The sequence below is a fragment of the Camelus dromedarius genome, chromosome 17 (genome assembly GCF_036321535.1).
Source record: "Camelus dromedarius isolate mCamDro1 chromosome 17, mCamDro1.pat, whole genome shotgun sequence".
Classification (NCBI taxonomy): domain Eukaryota; kingdom Metazoa; phylum Chordata; class Mammalia; order Artiodactyla; family Camelidae; genus Camelus; species Camelus dromedarius.
The window spans coordinates 14,806,177-14,825,716 of record NC_087452.1 but is presented as its reverse complement, the minus strand read 5'-3'; the positions used below and the strand labels follow the sequence as shown (position 1 = coordinate 14,825,716).

General features: G+C 45.2%; 1 protein-coding gene across 1 annotated transcript in view; it reads right to left on the bottom strand.

Annotated features, from left to right (window-relative positions):
• Positions 1 to 5,167, bottom strand: part of PDZRN3 (PDZ domain containing ring finger 3) — a 217,229-nt gene extending 212,062 nt beyond the window's left edge. The window contains exon 1 of the mRNA XM_031470739.2: positions 4,327 to 5,167. Coding sequence (XP_031326599.2) covers positions 4,327 to 5,049 — 723 coding nt within the window. The 5' untranslated portion in view covers positions 5,050 to 5,167. The remainder of the gene's footprint in view (positions 1 to 4,326) is intronic.
• Positions 5,168 to 19,540: the final 14,373 nt, after the last annotated feature.

Sequence of the window (19,540 nt, the reverse complement as noted above, 5' to 3'; positions counted from 1 at the left end):
TGACAGAAAGGCAGGAGGAAGTAGGGGAGAACTGGAAAACTTGTTGGTTACTTAGCTATGAGTAACCAGAAAGACTACTCCAACTAGAAAAAAGAACAAGTGCAAAGGCCCAGGGGCAGGAAGGAGCTCAGAGGCATAGACACAGAACTGCCAGAGATCAGAGACCCTGGGAATAGAGACTAAAGAGGGGAAGAGTATAGGCAGGTGGAGGCCAGCAGGATCCAGAGTGACCTTATATCCACCCAAGAGAAATTCAAGGCATAGCAGGGTTTAAGGAAGAGTGGTATCAGATTTACATTTCTAAGAGGTTATTCCCAGCACTAAGTAATTGGAGGGGAGCAAGAAAATATGTGGAGGGAGCAGCTGTGGTCTAGGCAAGAGATGACGGAGGTTTGGATCAAGGCTGATTTCGTCCTGCAGGTGACAGTGGCAGTGTGGAGATTTCTGTGACTGTCACATCATGGGAGGCGCTTCTGGCATCCAATAGGTAGAGGTTAGGGATGCTGCCAAACATCCCATAATGCACACAACATCCTCCCCACAACACACACATACACAACCAAGAATTACCCAGTCCAAAATGTTAACAGTGCTGTGGTCAGGAAACCCTGGTTTGGACCAAGGTGATCATCTGATGGGGCTGGAGAGCAAGCAGTGAACAGATTCAGGAAGTGTTCAGGAGGTAAAATCAACAAGATTTAATGACAGACTAGATGTAGGGATAAAAGAGCAGAAGCGATCAAGGCTGGGTCGCAAATTTCTCAACAATTCCAAGGAAAGTTCTGCCCAGAACTTTCCCTTTCCCAGAAAGCCAGGTAAGTTTTTTGCTATGAAATGCTTTTGTTCTCAGAATCAGGTGGAAAAGTCAGGATGGGAAACTGAGGCTGGAAGGAAAACTCTTTAACATATTCAAAATAGCGTCACCAAGTGTGCTGTAGCCTGGGTGGGGCTTCAGATGGGTTAAAGATGGCCTTTCTGGGCTGTAGTTACCTATAACATGACTGCTGGGCAGGCTGGTTTTAGAACTTTGCCCTGGGCTTTCCTAAAATGTTCAGGAAGGGATGTTTAGACAACAGTCAGTAAAATCGTAACTGTGTGGAGAAGACCAACACGTGTTTGTCTACGTCTGTGCTTGAGCCTAAACTCTTTGTCTAGCTGAGGAGCTACCCAAAATGTGACAGGCGGCCCAGCATCACCTGGAGCTTGTTAGAAATGCAGACTCTCACGCCCCACACCAGCCCCCAAAAGGTCAGAATCCGTAAGGGTAAGAGTCAGGAATCCGTGGTTTAACAAGCTCTCCAGGTGATTCCAATCATGTGTGAAAAGACCTGTTCCAGCTCCCATTTTAGAACAAGATTAACAATGCCTGTGTAGGTACAAGCCCTGAATGCTCAGTTGGTATCAAAAACCCGAAACCTAAGATTTTTTTTTTAATTTTAATTTTTTTCTATTTTAAACAGTTTTTTATTGAGTTATAGCCATTCTACAATGTTGTGTCAAATTCCAAGATTATTTAAATAAGGCCACATCACTGTATGGAACAAGGTCTAGGACTTGAAGACGGGGTATCGAAAATCTCCTGAATGTTTCCTATCTACTTTAGCCAGTAACAGAGAGGTAAACGTTAGGGTTTTTTTTTAAAAAGTAATAAAAGTGTTGTGCCTATGAGTTTCCAAGCAATGTAAATCCTTCTGCCTTGTAGAATAAACAGTACCCAGCGGGAGCAGAGAGTCCATCCAATGAAATAAACAAGTTCTTAAACAGCTTGCAGTGGGAGGGGCCTGTCTGGCAGATGCAGGAGCAGCAAAAGCTTTCTGCAAGGGCAACTGAGGGTTAAATTCGAGAAAAAAGTAGGGAGCTTCCCTAAGGCCTGCGCTGAGGCCAGCCAGGGTCTGAGGCCAGAGAAATGAACTAGTGCAGCTTTCAGGCCAGGCCATTCTTGGCTGTCCTCAAGCTCAGCTCTGAGGTCCATAAAAGTCCCGAGCAGGGCTCCAACTCCAGAAGGAAACTTTTTCTGTAAGCTCAAAAAGCAACATCTTGTTCCTAAGCTTAATACCCCTGATTATCCTACTGACTCACCCAAAAGAGCTTCAAAAACATCCACAGTTTTGATTCAAGTATCATATTTTTGATTCTGAGAGAGAGTTTACCCAAACACTCCAGAAAGAAAACAGAAAGGCAAGAAGAAATAATAAACTAGCTTAACAATGAATGATATATAAACTCTGGGGGACTGAGTGGCTTATTTATAAATAAGCATCACTTAAAACTACGCAGGAAGTCCAGATGACAGCATACATGGGAGAAGCGCCGGGAACTCCTTTGCCCCCAATCCCGGCGCCTGCTAGCAGACCAAGCTCTGCCCTCTTTCTACTCTGGTGACTCGCAGGCTCACGCCAGGCTTTTGTACGCCTGTGCGGTCCCGGGTGAGCCTCAGAGCTGTAAATATTTGCCCTTCGCCCAGAGCCGGCCAGCTGCTGAGGCTGCAGCTGACAGACAGGCCGGGAGGCCAGGATGGGGTGGAGGCGGGGAGGGGGAGTCGGAAAACTTGCAGGTCTGGCGTGCACTGTGGAAGAGGGGGCTGGGAGAGGGCAGGGAGCGGCAAGGCAGGCAAGCAGACACAGGCCCCTGGGGGCCCCTCAGGCACACATATGCGCCTCTGCTGCGCAGTGCTGAACCACAGAGCGGTGGTAGCGTGGCCAGTGCCCTCCCCAGTTGTTGAAAATGTGGCCTTTGCAACCAGGGAAACCCTGGTTCCCTGAGAGTGATTTTGCCCACTCAGGGAACACTTGACAAAATGTGAAGTCACTGGGGGAGTGCTTGCTACGGGCATCCAGGGGGAGAGGCCAGAGATGTTGCTGAACATCGTCCAATGCACACGATAGCCTCCCATAACCAAGAATTTGGGGGCCCAAAATGTCACAACATCCCAAGGTGGACAACTGAGGCAGACCCTGAATCCCAGCTCTGTCCCAAGTCACTGTTTGACTTGGGACAAGTTCTGTGACCTGAGCCCGCTTCCTCATCTCGGAGGATCAAATAGATACTGCATCTGTAGTGCTTGCCACAGTTGCTGGCACCTAATAAACCCTCAGTAAGTGGCACTTGCGGTTACACTGAGCGGCAACACAACAGTGGTTAAGAGCTTGGGCTGGAGAGACCAACACATGTGAACCAACTCAGGCACTAAAAGCCGTGATTCAGGCACATGACTGCCCCTTGCTGGGCCTGTTTTCTTCATCTACAAAATGAGAAGCATCACACCTCCCTTACTAGATTAAAAGGGAAACAACTGAGAAGTGCTGAGAATAGGGCCTAGAGCAAAGGAAGCCTCCTGAAGTAGCTGTTAGAATGACATAAACAATCAGGACCAGGGGCTGGCTTACAAGGGGAGGATGTTAAAGATAACTGCAGCCAACGAGCATCTACTCTCCACCAGGCACCGTGCCAGGTGATTTTCACATATTCTCTCCCTGAAGGGTGATAACCTATTTTACATTGAGGGAAACCAAGGCACCTGGAGGTCAGTTAAGCCACGAAGTGGTGAGCCAAAAGCCCAGATTCTCGAACAGTTCTAATTCCAGAGAACTCTCTTTCAGTTATTGTTATATTTGATGGCGGTTCCTTGAATTCTTTCTGGAATTCTTTCAATCCCGGGTGGAATACCACAGAGGGGGCCTCCTGTGTTCTATCCCCTGTGTCACGTCTCCAGGGCCATACTTTCCAACTTTAGAGCTTAAGCGGCTTGCTCAAGGTCAGCAAGATAGTTGGCAGCAAAGCCCACATTTGAATCCAGTTTTTACTCCAGAGGCCTCTCCTCTGGCAACTGTCTTCGCTTACTCTACACTGACTGTGGGTTCTTTTTATTCTTTCTGGAGCTCCTGAGGGTGCGTGGCTCTAGTCCACAACGTGTGTTAGTATCTGCTCCTGTGTCACGTGTATAGGGACCATGTTTCCCAACCTTCAGAGAGGTTAAGCGATTCCCCAAGATCACACAGCTGGTCTGCAGCAAAGCCTCGGTAGTTCTGACTCCACAGTCACACTCATTTTTACTCAGTGGATCGCAGATTCCCTTTAGCCTTTCCAGAACCCCTGAGGCTGCTAGAGCTATATTCCACCCTGAGTCTAATCTGTAGGGATCACGTTTTCCAAGTTTAGACTGATTCCCCGACCTGCTCACGGTGATATATCTGGAAAGCAGTGTCAGAAGAAAGAGGCAGGGATGCTCCTGGCAAGCTCCCGGTATCCCTGGGCCCCATGGGACTGGGAGGTGCCCTGGGTACCCTGGGGCCCGGCAGGGGGTCGGGGCGGGCGACGGGCGCCTACCTTGCCGCCGGGCGGCGTGGCCACGCAGCGGCTGAGCGAGTCGAGGCGCGCGCTGTACTCGGTGAACTTCTTCTGGTAGCGCAGAGCGGTCATCTGCAGCTCTAGCTGTGCGGCGGCCAGCTGCGCCACCAGCGACTTTTCGCGCTTGCCCGCGCGCAGCGCCTCCTTCTTGAGCGCCTTGTGCAGCGCGCCCAGGCGGGCCTGCAGCGCGCCGTTGTGCGCCCGCAGGGCTCGCGCGCAGCTGTGGCCGCCCGCCCGCTGCTCGCCGTGCGTCAGGGGCAGCCCGCAGCCTTCCTGGCAGCGGCCCACCGGCCGCGCATCGCACGCATCGCGCATGTGCGCCTCCACGTCGCGCCGCAGCAGCACCTGGCCGCAGCCCGCGTGGCGGCAGCGCGCGGGCGCGAACTCGCAGCGCTCGAGATGCTCGGGCAGCTGCTGCAGCTTGACCACCTGGCCGCAGCCGCGCGCCGCGTGAGCGCACTTGATGTCCAGCTTGAGAATCAGGCGTTTGAGCGGCAGGACGTGGTTGAGCTCCTTGGCCGAGAGGCGACCGCGGCAACGCGCGGGGCAACTGCCCTCCTGTACCACCCAGGGCAGCACGCAGCCGGCGCAGAAGACGTGGCCGCACGGCGTGGTCAGAGGGTCCTCCAGGACCTTGTGGCACAGCGCGCACTTCAGGTCCGGGTCCACGTCCCCGTCGAAGCGGTCCAGCTCGAAGCCCATGGTGGCGGCCGGGGCCCGGAGTCGCCGCCGGGCGGCCGGCCGCCCCCTCCCTCCCAGCGAGGCTGCCCAGACGCGCCGGCTGCGCCGCCCGCTCGCTCGCTGGCTGGCTCTCCCCGGACTGAGCCTAATTGCTCCAGACTTCCTCGGAAAAAGCCCGAGGAACAGAACTCCTCCTGCCGTATTTGCGCGAGCGCGTGCGCACCAACATCCTAACTCGGTTGCTTCCCGCTGGTCCCCTGCCAAAAAGAGGAGGTCGAGAGGCAGAGGCGGGTGGGGAGACCCAGAGGCTCGCCGAGGGGACTGGCTCGCCCAGGATGGCAGCCTGAGTCTTGCACTCCGGAAACTCCTCTCCGCTCCCTTGCAGTTTTCGCTGTAAGAGATAAACGCCAGCCGAGAAAAGCTAAATTAGGAGCTGAAGCTGCTGCTGTCGCCCAAACGGGTTTTCCTGGAGCCTGTTACAGTTTTCACTCTCCAATTCTGCCACCTCTTTTCCTGGCAGATTGTTGAGAGCGAAAAATATCTTGGGGTCCGCTATCTCAGCACTTACGGCCTTCGTTTATTTATTTAATTTTGCAGGGAAAGTTACAGAGCCTTCGGGACTCTCCTGCAACTACAGTTCCGACCAGAGGTTCCGCGGACCCCGAGGTTTGCCAGGACAAGGTTTCCAGGTCCCGGGGGAGAATTTGCGGGGACAAGAACTGCTCGCTGGCTGCCGAGGCGGGAGACTGCCGGGCTGGCTCCGTCCACTTCACCTAACACCTCTGAAGTGGCTGCAGTGCGGTGTGGCATACGTTGTGCTGGGCCCTGCCAAATCGGTCCCTTTAAAAACCATCAGTAAGATATTGTGAGAGAGTGTTAGCTGTATTTTAAAATTATTTGCCCCCATTACAAAAGAAGTAACGCTGGTCGTACAGTGTTACATAAAAAAAAAAAAAACTGCACAGGTATAGACGTTGGAGAAGTTCCCCATAATCCCCTGCAATCATGTGAATTGCGATCCTTCAGTTTTGTTTTTCCATATGTGTGCACTCTGTTATATTTCCATTTTCCAATTGAGGAAACTCAGGCTGAGAGGAGACAAAAAATGAAATAAAATACTCTTGCAAGGCCCTGTAGAGCAATTTTTCTCAAATTTTCATGTGGGTGCAGATTCTAATCCGGTAGGTCTAGGGTGGAACCTGAGAATCTCCATGTTGAAAGAGCCTCCGAGTGGTGCCTGCTGATGCCACTGGTCCATGAGTTTCCACTTGACTCGGAAGTGGCCATCCATGAATCTGGACTTTTTTCTTCTGCTGAGGGGCAGATTTTCAAGTAGGGCACTTTTCAGCAAAACTTCTGATTGTTGAAGGAGTACTTTGAGATTCCAGTCTAAGTGATCAATTCATAGCATCATCCATGGATTTGGTGATTATTTCTCTTTTTTTCTCCCCAAACTATAGACATTGCTAAGAAACACAATAGCCAGTATTGGTAGGAAAAACAACAACAACAACAACAACCCAAGCTATGGAATTCTCCTTTGGAATATGCTGCCGGTTCCTGAATAGTAAAGAGGAAAAGTTGGATCTCTGTGTTGAGTGTGGCTCTGAGGCCTGGAAATTGGGATTACAACATCCATTTTGTCTAATTGCTTTTACTTCTCTCCTTTTTGTGGCTGCGAAAGCCCTGTGACCTTCAGTGCTTAACTGCTTCACCAGTGAAAGGGTTGCCTTGATGTCCACAAGGATTACTTGTTTTGAACTGACCTTTAGAAAGCTGTCACTGCCTAGATTTTTCAGTGCCTTGTTGGGGTCACTGGACAGTGTTCTTTCATCAGTGTTGGTGGCATTTGTTGTCTGTTTGTGGTAGGGACTTTCTTTTAATTGCTTTAATCAATTAATGCATTTCTTTCCTAGTACGTGGGGTGGAATATAATTGGCCTTTGTTCAGATAAGCATGTGCCAGAAATCCTCCATCAGTATATTAAGCTGCTCACAGGTTCTCAGATAATGGGCAAGAAACACAGTCTTTCAACAAAGGTGTGTAGGCTTGTCAGTTTCACAGGGTGGGCTAGTGTCAACAGGGTGATGATAATCTTCAAACCAAACTGGTTTTGAGAAATAGAGCTCGTCATATGCCATAAACGGGAAAGGAGGGCTTACTTTGGGTGTATGCTTCTCTCAAAAGCTGTCCCACCCCCACCCCACTGCCGACTGAGAAATTGCTGATGAAATGCTACAGCTGAGGCCACACAGAAGCTCTAGCCGACCGTGGGTCAGTCTCTGTAGGCAAAAGAAAAGTTTGAGCCATTCCTAGCTTAATTTTACAATCAAAATTCTTGGAGGTCAGGAAAAAAACAAAAAACCCTCCTAGAATGTCACAGTTGACGGATCATGCATATTATTTAGCAACTGAATTTAACAGACAGGGGCGTTGAGAACCAGAAAGGTTAAAAAAAGAAAAGAGTTTAGGGCAGGGTTTCTCAATTTCTATTTCCAGTCAAATAATTTTTTTGTTGTGGGAGCTTGCCCTGTGCGTTGTGGGGTTTATAGCAGCATCTCTGGTTACTACCCACTAGATGCCAGTGGGACTCTCCCCACCCAGTTGTGACAACCAGACATTGCAAGTGTCCTGGTGGGATGGGGGAGGAGATTGAGAGACACTGGTTTAGGGCAACCTTTCATTCATTGCTAACATCAGGCAGTGCTGGCAGCCCGCATCCAATGCTGGCTGTGGAATGACCTAGAGAATGCAGCCGAGCGAGAGAAAGGTATTCAGTTGAAAAGCTGAGGTACCACGTTAGTAAACACGAGTACAAACTAGGAAGGTGAATGTTTGGCAGACAAGTCATCTGAGAAAAGTCTCTGGTTGTTCCAACATGGATTAGATACTTAAGCATCTTGGAAGCATCTGAATGTTTGAAGGGTGGATTCCTTGTAGACAGGAACACTGGTCACTTTGCAAACAATTCTTACGGCTTCCACCATCTCTGCCATCACTCCTTCCTTTTACAGTCTGATTTTGCACTTTCTAATCGAAACCTAAGAATCTGATTCTGCATTTCTAATCGAAGCCTAAGAGAAATGCGATATTCACCATCACTTTGATTTAGATTCTGTTCTTATTGTCCTTTCCATCAACATGTTTAATCAGATGAGGATGACAATAATTATCTACCGCTTTTGAGCTGCTACTCAGTGCCAAGCATTGTGTTCACCAGTTGATTTTCATTATTTCATGAATCCTCAAAGCACATCAAAATGTAGATATGTTGTTAGCCCCATTTTACAGATGAAGAAACCGAGGTTTACAGAGGTTATATCAGTTATCAAGATGGCAGTCAAGAATGTAGATAGGAGGATTCCACAACACCCACTCTTAACCTCTATGAGCATATACTTCCTCCTCCACAACCCCTAACTCAGGAGTTATGACCTTACAAATGCTGTCATCACTCCACACCTCCAACATTGCTTTCCCTCTATCAGTCCTCAGCTTCCCCTAGGCTTTAGATAATCTGTGGGTTTTGTACTGGAGAAAGCAAAACAAACAAACAAAACCAAGATTTTTCTTGTTTTTGGTGGCTTCCCTTAAATATTTGTACTTTGCTAGCTGAAATAGCCCCAGACAGTAAGATTAACAAGCTTTTTTTTTTTTTTAAAACCAAATAGAAATATCACCTCACAGCAGTCAGAATGGCCATCATTAAAAAGTCTATAAATGTTGGCAAGGATGTGGAGAAAAGGGAATCCTCCTACACTGTTGGTAGGAATGTGAGTTGGTACAGCCCCTAAGGAGAACAATATGGAGGTTCCTTAAGAGTTACTATATGATGCAGCAATCCCACCCCTGGGCATATATCCAAAGGAAATGCTAACTCGAAAAGATACATGCACCCCAATGTTCATAGCAGCACTATTTACAATAGCCAAGACATGGAAGCAACCTAAATGTCCATTGACAGATGACTGGATAAAGAGGTTGTGATATACATATACAATGGAATATTACTTCGCCATAAAAAAGAATGAAATAATGCCATTTGAAGCCACATGGATGGCCCTAGAGATTATCATATTAAGTGAACTAAGTCAGAGACAAAGATAAGTATCATTTGATATCTCTTATATGTGGAATCTAAAAAAATGATACAAATAAACTTATTTATAAACTAGAAATAGACTCACAGACATAGAGAATAAACTGGTTACCAAAGGGGAACGGGGTGGGGGAGGGATAAACTAGCAGTTTGGGATAAATATATATACACTACTATACATAAAACCAACAAAGACCTACTGTATAGCACAGGGAACTATATGCAGTATCTTGTAATAACCTATAATGGAAAAGAATCTGAAAAATAATATGTGTAATTGAATTGCTTTGTATACATATCACTGAATCACTTTGCTATACACCTACAACTAACACAACACTGTAAATCAACTATAGTTCAATAAAAAAGAAAGAAATAGTGCCAGAGAGTAATAAGGCATAGCTGTCATCCACAAACAAGTGTGAAATGTCTCAGTCAGATTGCTTGCCTCCTACCATAACTCGTGTCAGCTGTCCTGGGGCCAGGGAGATCCATTTGGCCTTGGATGGGGAGAAGAATAGGGCCTTTTTCACCCTGGAAGACTTGGGTAAGTCAGGAGGAGCTCCCCCAGTGGGAGCACTGGATGAGAACAGCAAGAGGTGGGAAAATGCTTCTTACAAGTTTATGCAAAAGTGTGGTGTTCCATGTGGGCAAGGCCTCCATCCCTGTCTCTCCAGGTGGGATTAGCTTCTACTGCACCACGCATGGACCCTTGTGTAACACTCATCGCACTTGAGATGTCTACATTTACCCAGTAAGTATTTATAGAGTAGACATGTATGCTAGGAAGGTGCCATTCTAGCACTGGGACTACAGAGGGGAACACGATGGGCGATGCTGCCTTACTGAGCCCTCCTTCCAGGGTGAGGAGAGACAAGCATCCAGAAACAAACAGTCAGGAGACAATGTGGCATGGGATAAGTTCTCTAAAGCAGGGCTGCTCCAAGTATAGTCAGAGTCACGGGTATAACCTGGGAGCTTGTTGGAAATACACAACCTCAGGCCTCACCCTGGACCGACTGAGTCAGGACCTGCATTTTAACAATATCCCCAAGGGATTGGTGTGCAGTTAAAGCCTGATAAGCACTGCTATAAAGACTATAAACCAAGCTGATGTGCTGCAGAGAAATTAGAGGAGCCCATACCACAGAGGGGAGTTAGATGAGAAGAAATGAGTGGTTGCTGGAAGGATGAGAATGGGCCAGCAATAGTCAGCAGGAGAGGATTCCAGGCAGAGAAGCAGCAGACAGTGCAGCGGGCTGGAGGCAGTCCAGTGCTTGGTTTATGTCAGTTGGACAGAGTATGCCTAGAACTTACAGCTGGGTGAAAAATGAGGAGAACAGAATCAAACAAGAGTAGAAAAATATGCAGCAGTGAGACATCCAGGGCCTTGCAGGACATAGATTGTAAGGAGTGTGAACTGCTTTTGCGAGTGCTGAATGGATGGCACTGAAGGGTTTTGGGCAGTGAAGGGGAATCAGTGTCTAGTTCTCACCCAACAATCTATTAGAGAGTCAGGGCCTCATGTCCACATTATATCTCAAGTGTAACACTTGGTAGAGACCTAATTTATGTTGAACTTGGTAGAGACCTAATGCATGTTGGACAAAAAAGTGTTCCCTCTCTCTGCTCCAGGGAAGTTCCTGCTTCTAGGATCCTAAGCACAGGTCAAATGCTTAGAGCATGGCTTATCTATGTCACAGTAGGGGTTAACCAGGCCTCTGCGACCTATTTGGAGTACAAGCCATCATTTAGAACATGGTTGCCAGAACAAAATATATTCTGAATTGGAAACAACCAACTCCCTTAGGAAAAGCTAGATCACTGGTTGTGAATTGGCAGACTTTGTGCAGAAAAAAGTGTGTTTGTGACAAATGTGCTTCTGAAGACTCATAGCATTGTAGACATTTGGAGCTGACAGAGGACTTCTCTTTTATTCTACAAATACTTACGGAACCACTATCATCTTAGAAAGTAAGAATATGAAAAAAGACACAAGACCTAACTCTTAACCTTTAGAGAGCTTACAGGGCTCCCAAAGTTGCCGACTGAGTGAAAGTACAAATAGTTATAATACAAAAACAAACGTGTTAAGTATCTTATCAGGAAATGGAAGCTCAAAGAAGAGAGATGACCTTTGAAATAGTTATGATGAAAAATCCTATAATATTGGTACACCCAGATACCCTGCAACTCAGTACAGTAGAGAAAGGACTGGACTAAATGTCAGGAGGTGTGTGTGACACTGTTCGCTGAGTGAACTTGGGTAAATTATGTGATTGTATGTAAATATGAATGAGTATGTATATGCAACTTAATTAGGGGAAGCAAACTCCAACTTCGCAGAGACCTAACCATAAGGAATGTTTTTTTCACTCTTGTCCCCTGGTGTGGGTATCCATGGGGTCACCCCAAGCCCTGGGCTCCTTCTGCCTCCTGGCTCTGCCCTCCTCAAGTCCTCTCCTCAAGTCATCTCAATTTAGTTAGTGGATGGGGAAAAAGAATGAAAGACAGTTCCACTGACCAGGCCTGGGAATGGCCTACATTACTTCCAGTACATTCTTCTGGCTATAGTCCAGTCACAGAGCCCCACTGATAGAAGGGAATCTGGGAGATGTGGTCTAGCTTTGTTCTCAGGACAAAGAAGAAGTAGACTTGGTGAGCATCTAGCCAATATATCTGTATGTGTGTGTATGTATGTGTGCACGCCCATGTATGTACATATGTAGTTACGTGTGTACATATACACATATGTACGTACACACATACATACGTATGTGAAAAAAGATAATGTTTAGCTAATATAACAGAACATCTAAATAACCATGGAATAAACAGCTAGAAATGGATTTCTCTCTTAAGTAAAAACATATGGTTCATAGTTAGCAGCTCAAGGCTGATACAGTGGCTTCGAAGGCACAAGGACTCAGGACTCATTTATCTTCCTGCTCTGCCATCTATAGGACCTGGTCTCTACACTGACTTCATGGACCAGGATACCTGCGGCAGAGCCAACAATTCAAGGCAGAAAATGGAGGAAGGAAGGAAAGGCCAAAACTTACTGGCTCTAAACTTAGCCTTCTTTAAGAGCTTTTCTGGAAGCCCCATCCAACTACTTTCTCTTACAGCTTAACAGCAACCCCTAAATGCAAGGAAGGGAATTTGTGAGAGTGTTTTATGAGGGCACATTGGAATTTTTAATCATGGAATGTTAATCAGGTTCTACCACAAGATATCAAGTCACACTCAGTAGGATGGCTAATGTCAAAAAGACAGATCATAACAAGGGTTTGCAAGGATATGGAGAAAGTGCAACCCTCATATATTGCTAGTGCGATTGTAAAATGGGACAGCCACTTTGGAAAAGTTGGACAGTTTCTGAAAATGTCAAACATTGAGTGACCATGTGACCTAGCAATTCCACTCCTAGGTATATACCCAAGAGAACTGAAAACATATGTCAACACAAAAACTTACACACGAATGTTCACAGCAGCATCCTGTGATAGGCAAAATGTTTAAACAACCCAAATATCCATCAACTGATAAACATATAAACAAACTATGGTATATCCATACGATAGAATATCCTTTGCCAGGCAGAGGAATGAAGTATTGATTCATGCTATCATATGGATTGACAATGAAAACATTATTCTAAGTGAAAGAAGCCAAACACAAAAGGCCACATATTGTATGATTCCATTTATATGATATCTATGAAGACAGAAATTAGATTAGTGCTTGTCATAAGCCAGAGGAAGAAGGGGGAGTTTCTGTAATAGATACGGGATTTCTCTTTGAGGTGATGAAAATGTTCTAAAATTAATCATGCTGATGGTTATGTAACTATGACTATACTAAAAGGTACTGAGTTGTATAATTTAGAAGGCTGAATTTCAGGTATCTGAATAATATCTCAATAAAGCTATTATAAAAACACAAAAATATTAATAGAGTTCTGTTAATAAGGGGGAAGGGAATGATGGGTATTAGATACACAGATAGCATTCTGCTTGTATCCATCAAACATATGAGCTCTCTTTTTCAAAATTACATCTATTAAACTAGGGTTTCTTTTCTTGTTCATGCCAAAGGCTATATTTTAAAAAATAATTGATTTGAATTGCATTAGAACTCTTTTTGCCTGCAAGTTTCTGACATCAAATTTAAAGTGACTCTGGCATTTGGAAAAACAAAAACAAAAAGACAATAATAAAAAAAACCATTAGGCCACATCACTGAAAAGTCCAGGAGGTAAAAATGGCTTCAGGCATGGCTGAATCCAGGTGTTCACATGAACACATGACGAATCTGCCCTGCATTCCTCTGGGTTGGCTTGCTTTTCAGGCAGGCTCTTCCCACGTGGTTATACAGACAGCCCCTGCAGTCCAGGTTTGCATCTCACAAGCTTATCAACCCCAGCAGAAGGAGCATCCTTTTCCTAATAGTTCCAGTAAATGTCCTAGGCATGATTCTTGGCCTGCCTCAGGACACGTGCTCATTCCTGAATCAGTGAGTGGGGAGAATCATACTCAGACCACAAGAAATGAAGGTAGGAGAGGGAGTGGTTTCCCAGAGAGATGCTGGAAAGGCAAAAAATGTATGTACACTACAGTCTTATTACAGAAGTCATCACCAGCCCTAAAGGGGCAAGAAGCATTTCCTGTAAAATATATGTATACCTGTTGTCTAGGAATGAAATTTAAAAACACCATCGGCCTCCCTAACACCCTGATTTGAAGCAATCATCTGGGAAGGGAAGGCTGATACACGTAATAAGGCAACGTCATGTTCTTTTTAATACATTCAAGTACATTCAAAATGAGGTGTTTTTTTTTTTTCAACAGTAAACCCTTTCCTTCAGCTAAAATCACATGAAGACCGAGTTTCTACAGTCAAATTTAAACTCTTAAAGTTTAAAAGCTACCTGTCTCATCAGCCAGTGCTGGATCCCTGGGCTCCGGGGCGGCGTTCAGCTCACAGTCGACACTCTCTTCACATGTTGATTGCCTCTGTAACTTGCTCAGATATTTACTGGTCCAAACATTTTTTTCTGGTTTCTAAAATCTTGATTATTCCTAAAGAGTGAAAAATCAAGGAATGCAATTTGAAGAATGAGACCTACAATTACATGGAATCCCCCATCAAAAATAAGATCACGAACCAATGTATGGGGAGATATAAAATCATAAAAGAAATACCCAGGAAAAAAAAACAGAACCCCAGCACTGGTTTTATTGAGAAATAGGACTGCTTAAAAAATGTGGACAATCTTCTCCAATGATTTAAGTTTCACTTTAAGGAGTGTTCTTTAAAATGAGCAGGCTCTTTATAGTCCTTGCAGCTCAGGCCTGTGATCTAGGAACTCATTAATTTTAATTTTTCTCCTGGCACCTCCAATAATCTCACCTACACTGTCTGTAAAATTATGATAATAATAATCCATGCTTACCTAACATGCGGTAATAATTGCTAATTAACTAATTTTTATATATAGAAACCTGTGAAGAATTTATACAGGTGTTAAGCATTATTATTTTAGGCTGAGGGAGAAGACAGGGCTTTCTGTTGTCAAGAAGGCTGTCCACCCCGCAGGGGTGGACTACCATCAGCTGCTTCCATGTGTCGTCCGTGGCTGATGAATTTGACAAGCAAAACCCTGCCGCCTGATATTCCTTTCTCTCGTCACAGAGGACCTCAAATAGCCAGAGCTGTGCTTGGTGTTTCATTAGTGGGGGCCTCTTTGCAGCAAAATATAAACCACTTTGGGAATGGCAGCAATCAACAGAGGTCTGAGCTCAAATGATGCAGAGAAGCAGCTCTCAAACTAGTAGATTAGAAATCTACTAGTCCCCTCTCCCCCATAACGTGTAACAAGCAATCGCTTTCATTTAAATACCATTCGATTACATTAACAAAGAGGCTTGCCCATGGTTTGGGGATTTTTTTTTTCCTTGTCTTTTCTTTTTATAATTTTTACAACCAAAGAATAACTTCTTTTCTTCTGGGAGGGCTTCACGCAAAACATTTCTGAGATGTCAGTCAACCAAGAGAAATATGACATCACTGTTCTTTGAACTCTTGTCCTGAAACTGTGGTTTTGGTACCCAGATCAAGCGGGCACTTGGCAATGAAAAAGCTAAAACAAAACAAGAAGGAAAGTAGTCCTATGATAGTATGGTGTTTCTAGGATAATCATTTCTTATATTTTAACAATCAAAAGTCACGTTAACCTTTCATTTCATTTTTTTGTCACTGCACAGGAATAGACACGAAGCATTTCACAAAGCTGGCCCTGGGCTGCTTTTTACAGGGGCAAAAAGCAATCATGGAAAAAACCTCAGCAATGGTAACATTTTTTGATACAGGTAAAATGGAAAATATGTCCCAATCCTGGCGGACTCTCTGTCATGTTGGCAAACAGCACGCTCCGTTTTGACAGAATATAAAGAGGCTTAGAAGTGGAATCCAGACAGATGAAAGGACTTGGAGGACAGTGAGTCAGTTTGCCATTGGTGGGAATCTTTGTCATAATGTATAATTTCTCTGTGGGTTGTGCAAGCTTGAAGATGAAGATAAAGCTGGAGGCAAAGAGCTCATACTGGTTTTCTTTCTATTCCAGAACTGCTGGGTGTCTGATTGTTCTGTAAATTGTAGCAGACAAGTCAAAATGTGCTTCTAACTTCTGTATGACGTGCTTTGTTTTTATTTTTGTTTTCCAGAAGGGCGGCAATCGATCAGCCAGGATGGGCGCTACCCAGTTTGTCAATGGAATCGTGGGGTGATGGTCTCAGAAGTGCACACCATTCCAGACAGCAGCAAAAACTTAGGAGTGCCTTTTGGGAAAAATCAAAAGATGTTCCACATTTCACAGCCTAATTGGGAATGGTGCATTTTCTTCTCCATACAGAAGTCCTCCATGAATGGGACTTCTGATCTTTTTTGTTGCGGGGGAGGGCATTTGATAAAAATGTACTGAATTGAACAAATAATATATACATGCGAATTTACCAGTTAAACTGACCCTAAGCCATTGAATACCACCAGTCTGTTAGAAAGAATTTATTCAAAGAAACAATATCCGTGATTGTGCTCTGAATCAGGGTTTGGCAAAATTTTTTTTGTCAAGAACCACATAGTAAATATTTCAGCTTTGTGGGCCACATTATCTCTGTCACAACTATTCATCTCTAACACTGGGGCACAAAAGCAGCCCTAGACAACATGTGAATGAATGACTACAGCTGTGTTTTGATACAGCTGTGCTTTCAAAGGGGCTGGACTGGGCCCATGGGCCTTCGTTTGCCGACCGCTGTCGTATACGAATACACTTCCTTTTTGATGAGACAAAATCAGCTGAACTGGAGACCATCAAGACCATTGTGGTGAGACACCCATATCCTCAGAGTGATGTGGAGGTTATGATACACACCTGCTCGATGAATAATAATGTGAACAAAGGAGATAGTGGAGTATCATGAACTTGGGAGTCAGAGAAACCAATTTCAAATCCTGGGTCTCCCACGTATTGGCTGTATGACATTTGCAAGTTCCCTCACCTGTAAAAGGGAGAGGTTATTAGTGCCTACTTCATAATTGATGTAGATTAAATAGGATAACATTTAAATTAGGAAACCCACATGAAGTGAAGTGCTTGGCACAGGGCCAGGTGTACAGTGAACCAAACGACATTCCATCTGAATTAATGGCCACAAGCGGGGTGAGCGCTGTAGTGGCCTGGCGTGGCTTATGCTTGAAGTTATCACCTATGGACGGAGCCCAGGCTCTCCGCCCTAGAGCCCTGGAATTCCAGGATCCTAATGCATTTGTAGACAGACTATGGATATAGGGCGACAGATGAAGTGACACTAAGAAGCAATTTGCCAGCCAACATCATCAGAAAGGAGTTAGAGGAAGAAGAGACTGCACTGGAACCACCCATGAATCATCTCCTTCTTTTGAAGTTATTTATTATTCTGCGAATTAGCTGGTTAGTCACCGTAACAATGCTGACAAATCAAAAACGCAAAGCAAGACAGGAAGAATGGGATGTCCTGTCTATTTAGGGGAAAAAAAAATGATGCTGGCAGTCATTCACAGAATTCCTTGAAAGTGAACTACTGAGTGACTCTGTCATTTGAAGTCAAATGTGTCCACCAAGCTAAGTGTAAAAACCAAAGGATTTTTTTCAGGAGTTCTATAGTTTAGATGGCCAGTAAAGATGCCTTCATCACTGGAAACCCATTTTAAACAAATGAGGGAAATATTTACTCATCCTTTGTTTACAGGGACTGGAAGCAGAAACTGGAGAGTTGTTGAGTTGAGGAAGTCACAAGGTTATTTCGTATTCACCTCTATTTCCCCAGGATTGAGCATGGTCCTTGGCATACAGTAGGTGCTAAGTAGATGCCCATAGCATTGCTGACTGGAAGAAGTGTACCATGGCTTTCTCAGGCTTCCGATGGCAAAGGTTCACAGGTCTGGAACATTCTCCTATTCAAAGCCCTTGCACTGCACCGCAGGGCACTGGAGACAGAAACTGATTGCATCATATTATATGCTTGGCATAATTATACTGTGGGCTTTTGTCTCCTTTGGTGCCAGCCAGTCTCAAAAGACATGCTGTTTCCTTGCTTTGCTTATGTCAAGCTCTCGGGTTGCCCACTCACTGTATTTGGGGCTTGTGAACGCTGTGTCCACATCCTGAGTGATTTCAGCCCAGAGTCTCATACTTGGGAGAACCAGGATGGCTTTTTTCCAGAAAAGATGATGAACAATGGGCATGAGGGTCCCAAAGGAAAAAGGAAAGTAGCAGACAAGGACCAGCTGGGGCTGGGTCAGATGCCCACAGTGCACAATGGTGACCGAGTCTTCTTTTCTGTTTTAAAAACTTATTAACAATGAAACTGCTTTTTCTTAATTCCTAAAAAGGGAGTTTAATCTCTAGGTTTAATCTCTCTTCTCTAAACTCTCTCCCATCCATTTACTTCACGTCTTCATCACCATCCACATTCAAGCCACCATCTCTCTGACCCGGATGATAGCAATATTTTCCACAGTCCTTTCCCCACATCCCTGCGTACCGCTTCCATTTCCACAATGCTGCCAGAATGATCTTTTTAAAATAGAAAGAAGGTGCTGAACCACTGCTACTTAAAAACATTCAATAGCTTCCTGTTTCTCTTCAGAGAAGAACGGTAATCTTACACTTCACTTAACCTCTACGGCTGGCGTGAGCTCGCTCTGACTCTCTTGCCAGCCTCACTTTGTGCTTCTCTCTTAGCTCTCTGCTTCAGCAATGGAAGAACTGCCAATTGTCCTCCGGTATCCATTCTCCCTTGAGTTTACAAAAAAACCCTGAGGCTCCCCCAGGTCCATGATTACACAGCCAAGAACTGCACTTCTAGCCTTTCGAGTTCTGGACAATAGGATGTGATCAGAAGTCATGCAGTCCCTCGAAAGGAAATAAACACCCCCCTTCCCCCTGGTCAGCATGCAGACCAAACACAAGTGACCAGGCAGGGGCCAAAGCTCCATACCACAGGCTAAACACAGTTCATCACGTTTATGTCAATAAAGTTTGACCGGAGCACGGCCACCCATTCACTAAGGCATTATCTGTGGCTGCTTTTATACAGTGTCAGAGTTGAAAAGTTGTAACAGACACCACGGGACCTGCAAAGCCAACATATTGCCAGTCTGGTCCTTCATGGAGAAGTTTGCCAACTTGTGCCCTAGAGGACACAGGACAACAAGGGAGAAGGAGCCTGGGTTCATGGCACTCTAGAGCTGCTGAGATCAGCCGCCCTGGTCCATTCGGGCTGTTAAATATTAAAAAATAAACCTATCTGGTTTAAACCTGTGTTTGGACCTTCCATTGAATGGTTTCTCAACCTTGACATTTATGACGTTTGGGGTGAGTTAAGTTTTTGTTCGTGGGGGCTGTGCTGTGCATCGGAGGATGGTAAACCGTATCCCTGGCAATCTGCTCATTAGATGTCAGTAGCCTCCACCCGCCAAGCAGTGATGGGTAAAAATATCTGTGGACATTGCCAACTATCTCCTGGGGGACAGAATTACTCCCGGTTGAGAACCACTGTGTTTGGGCAGCTTACGCATCTACGCTAAGCATTTCTCTCCTCTTCAATGTGTCAGGACCTCTCCCTCATTGCTAGGGACATGCACGTGCTGTTTCTTCTTGCTCTTACCCGTCCTCACTTTGTTACCCGTATTTAACTTTCACGTGCCAACTTCTGCACCACCTCCGCAAGGAAACCTCCACTAATCCTCCTGCAAAATAAATGCTCTGATAGTCACCTGTAGTTTTCCTGAGCAGCAATAGTGTGATTATTGATCGTTGTTCACCATTCAGAGACTCAAAAAATAGTTCCTGACTGGCTTAGTAATGTG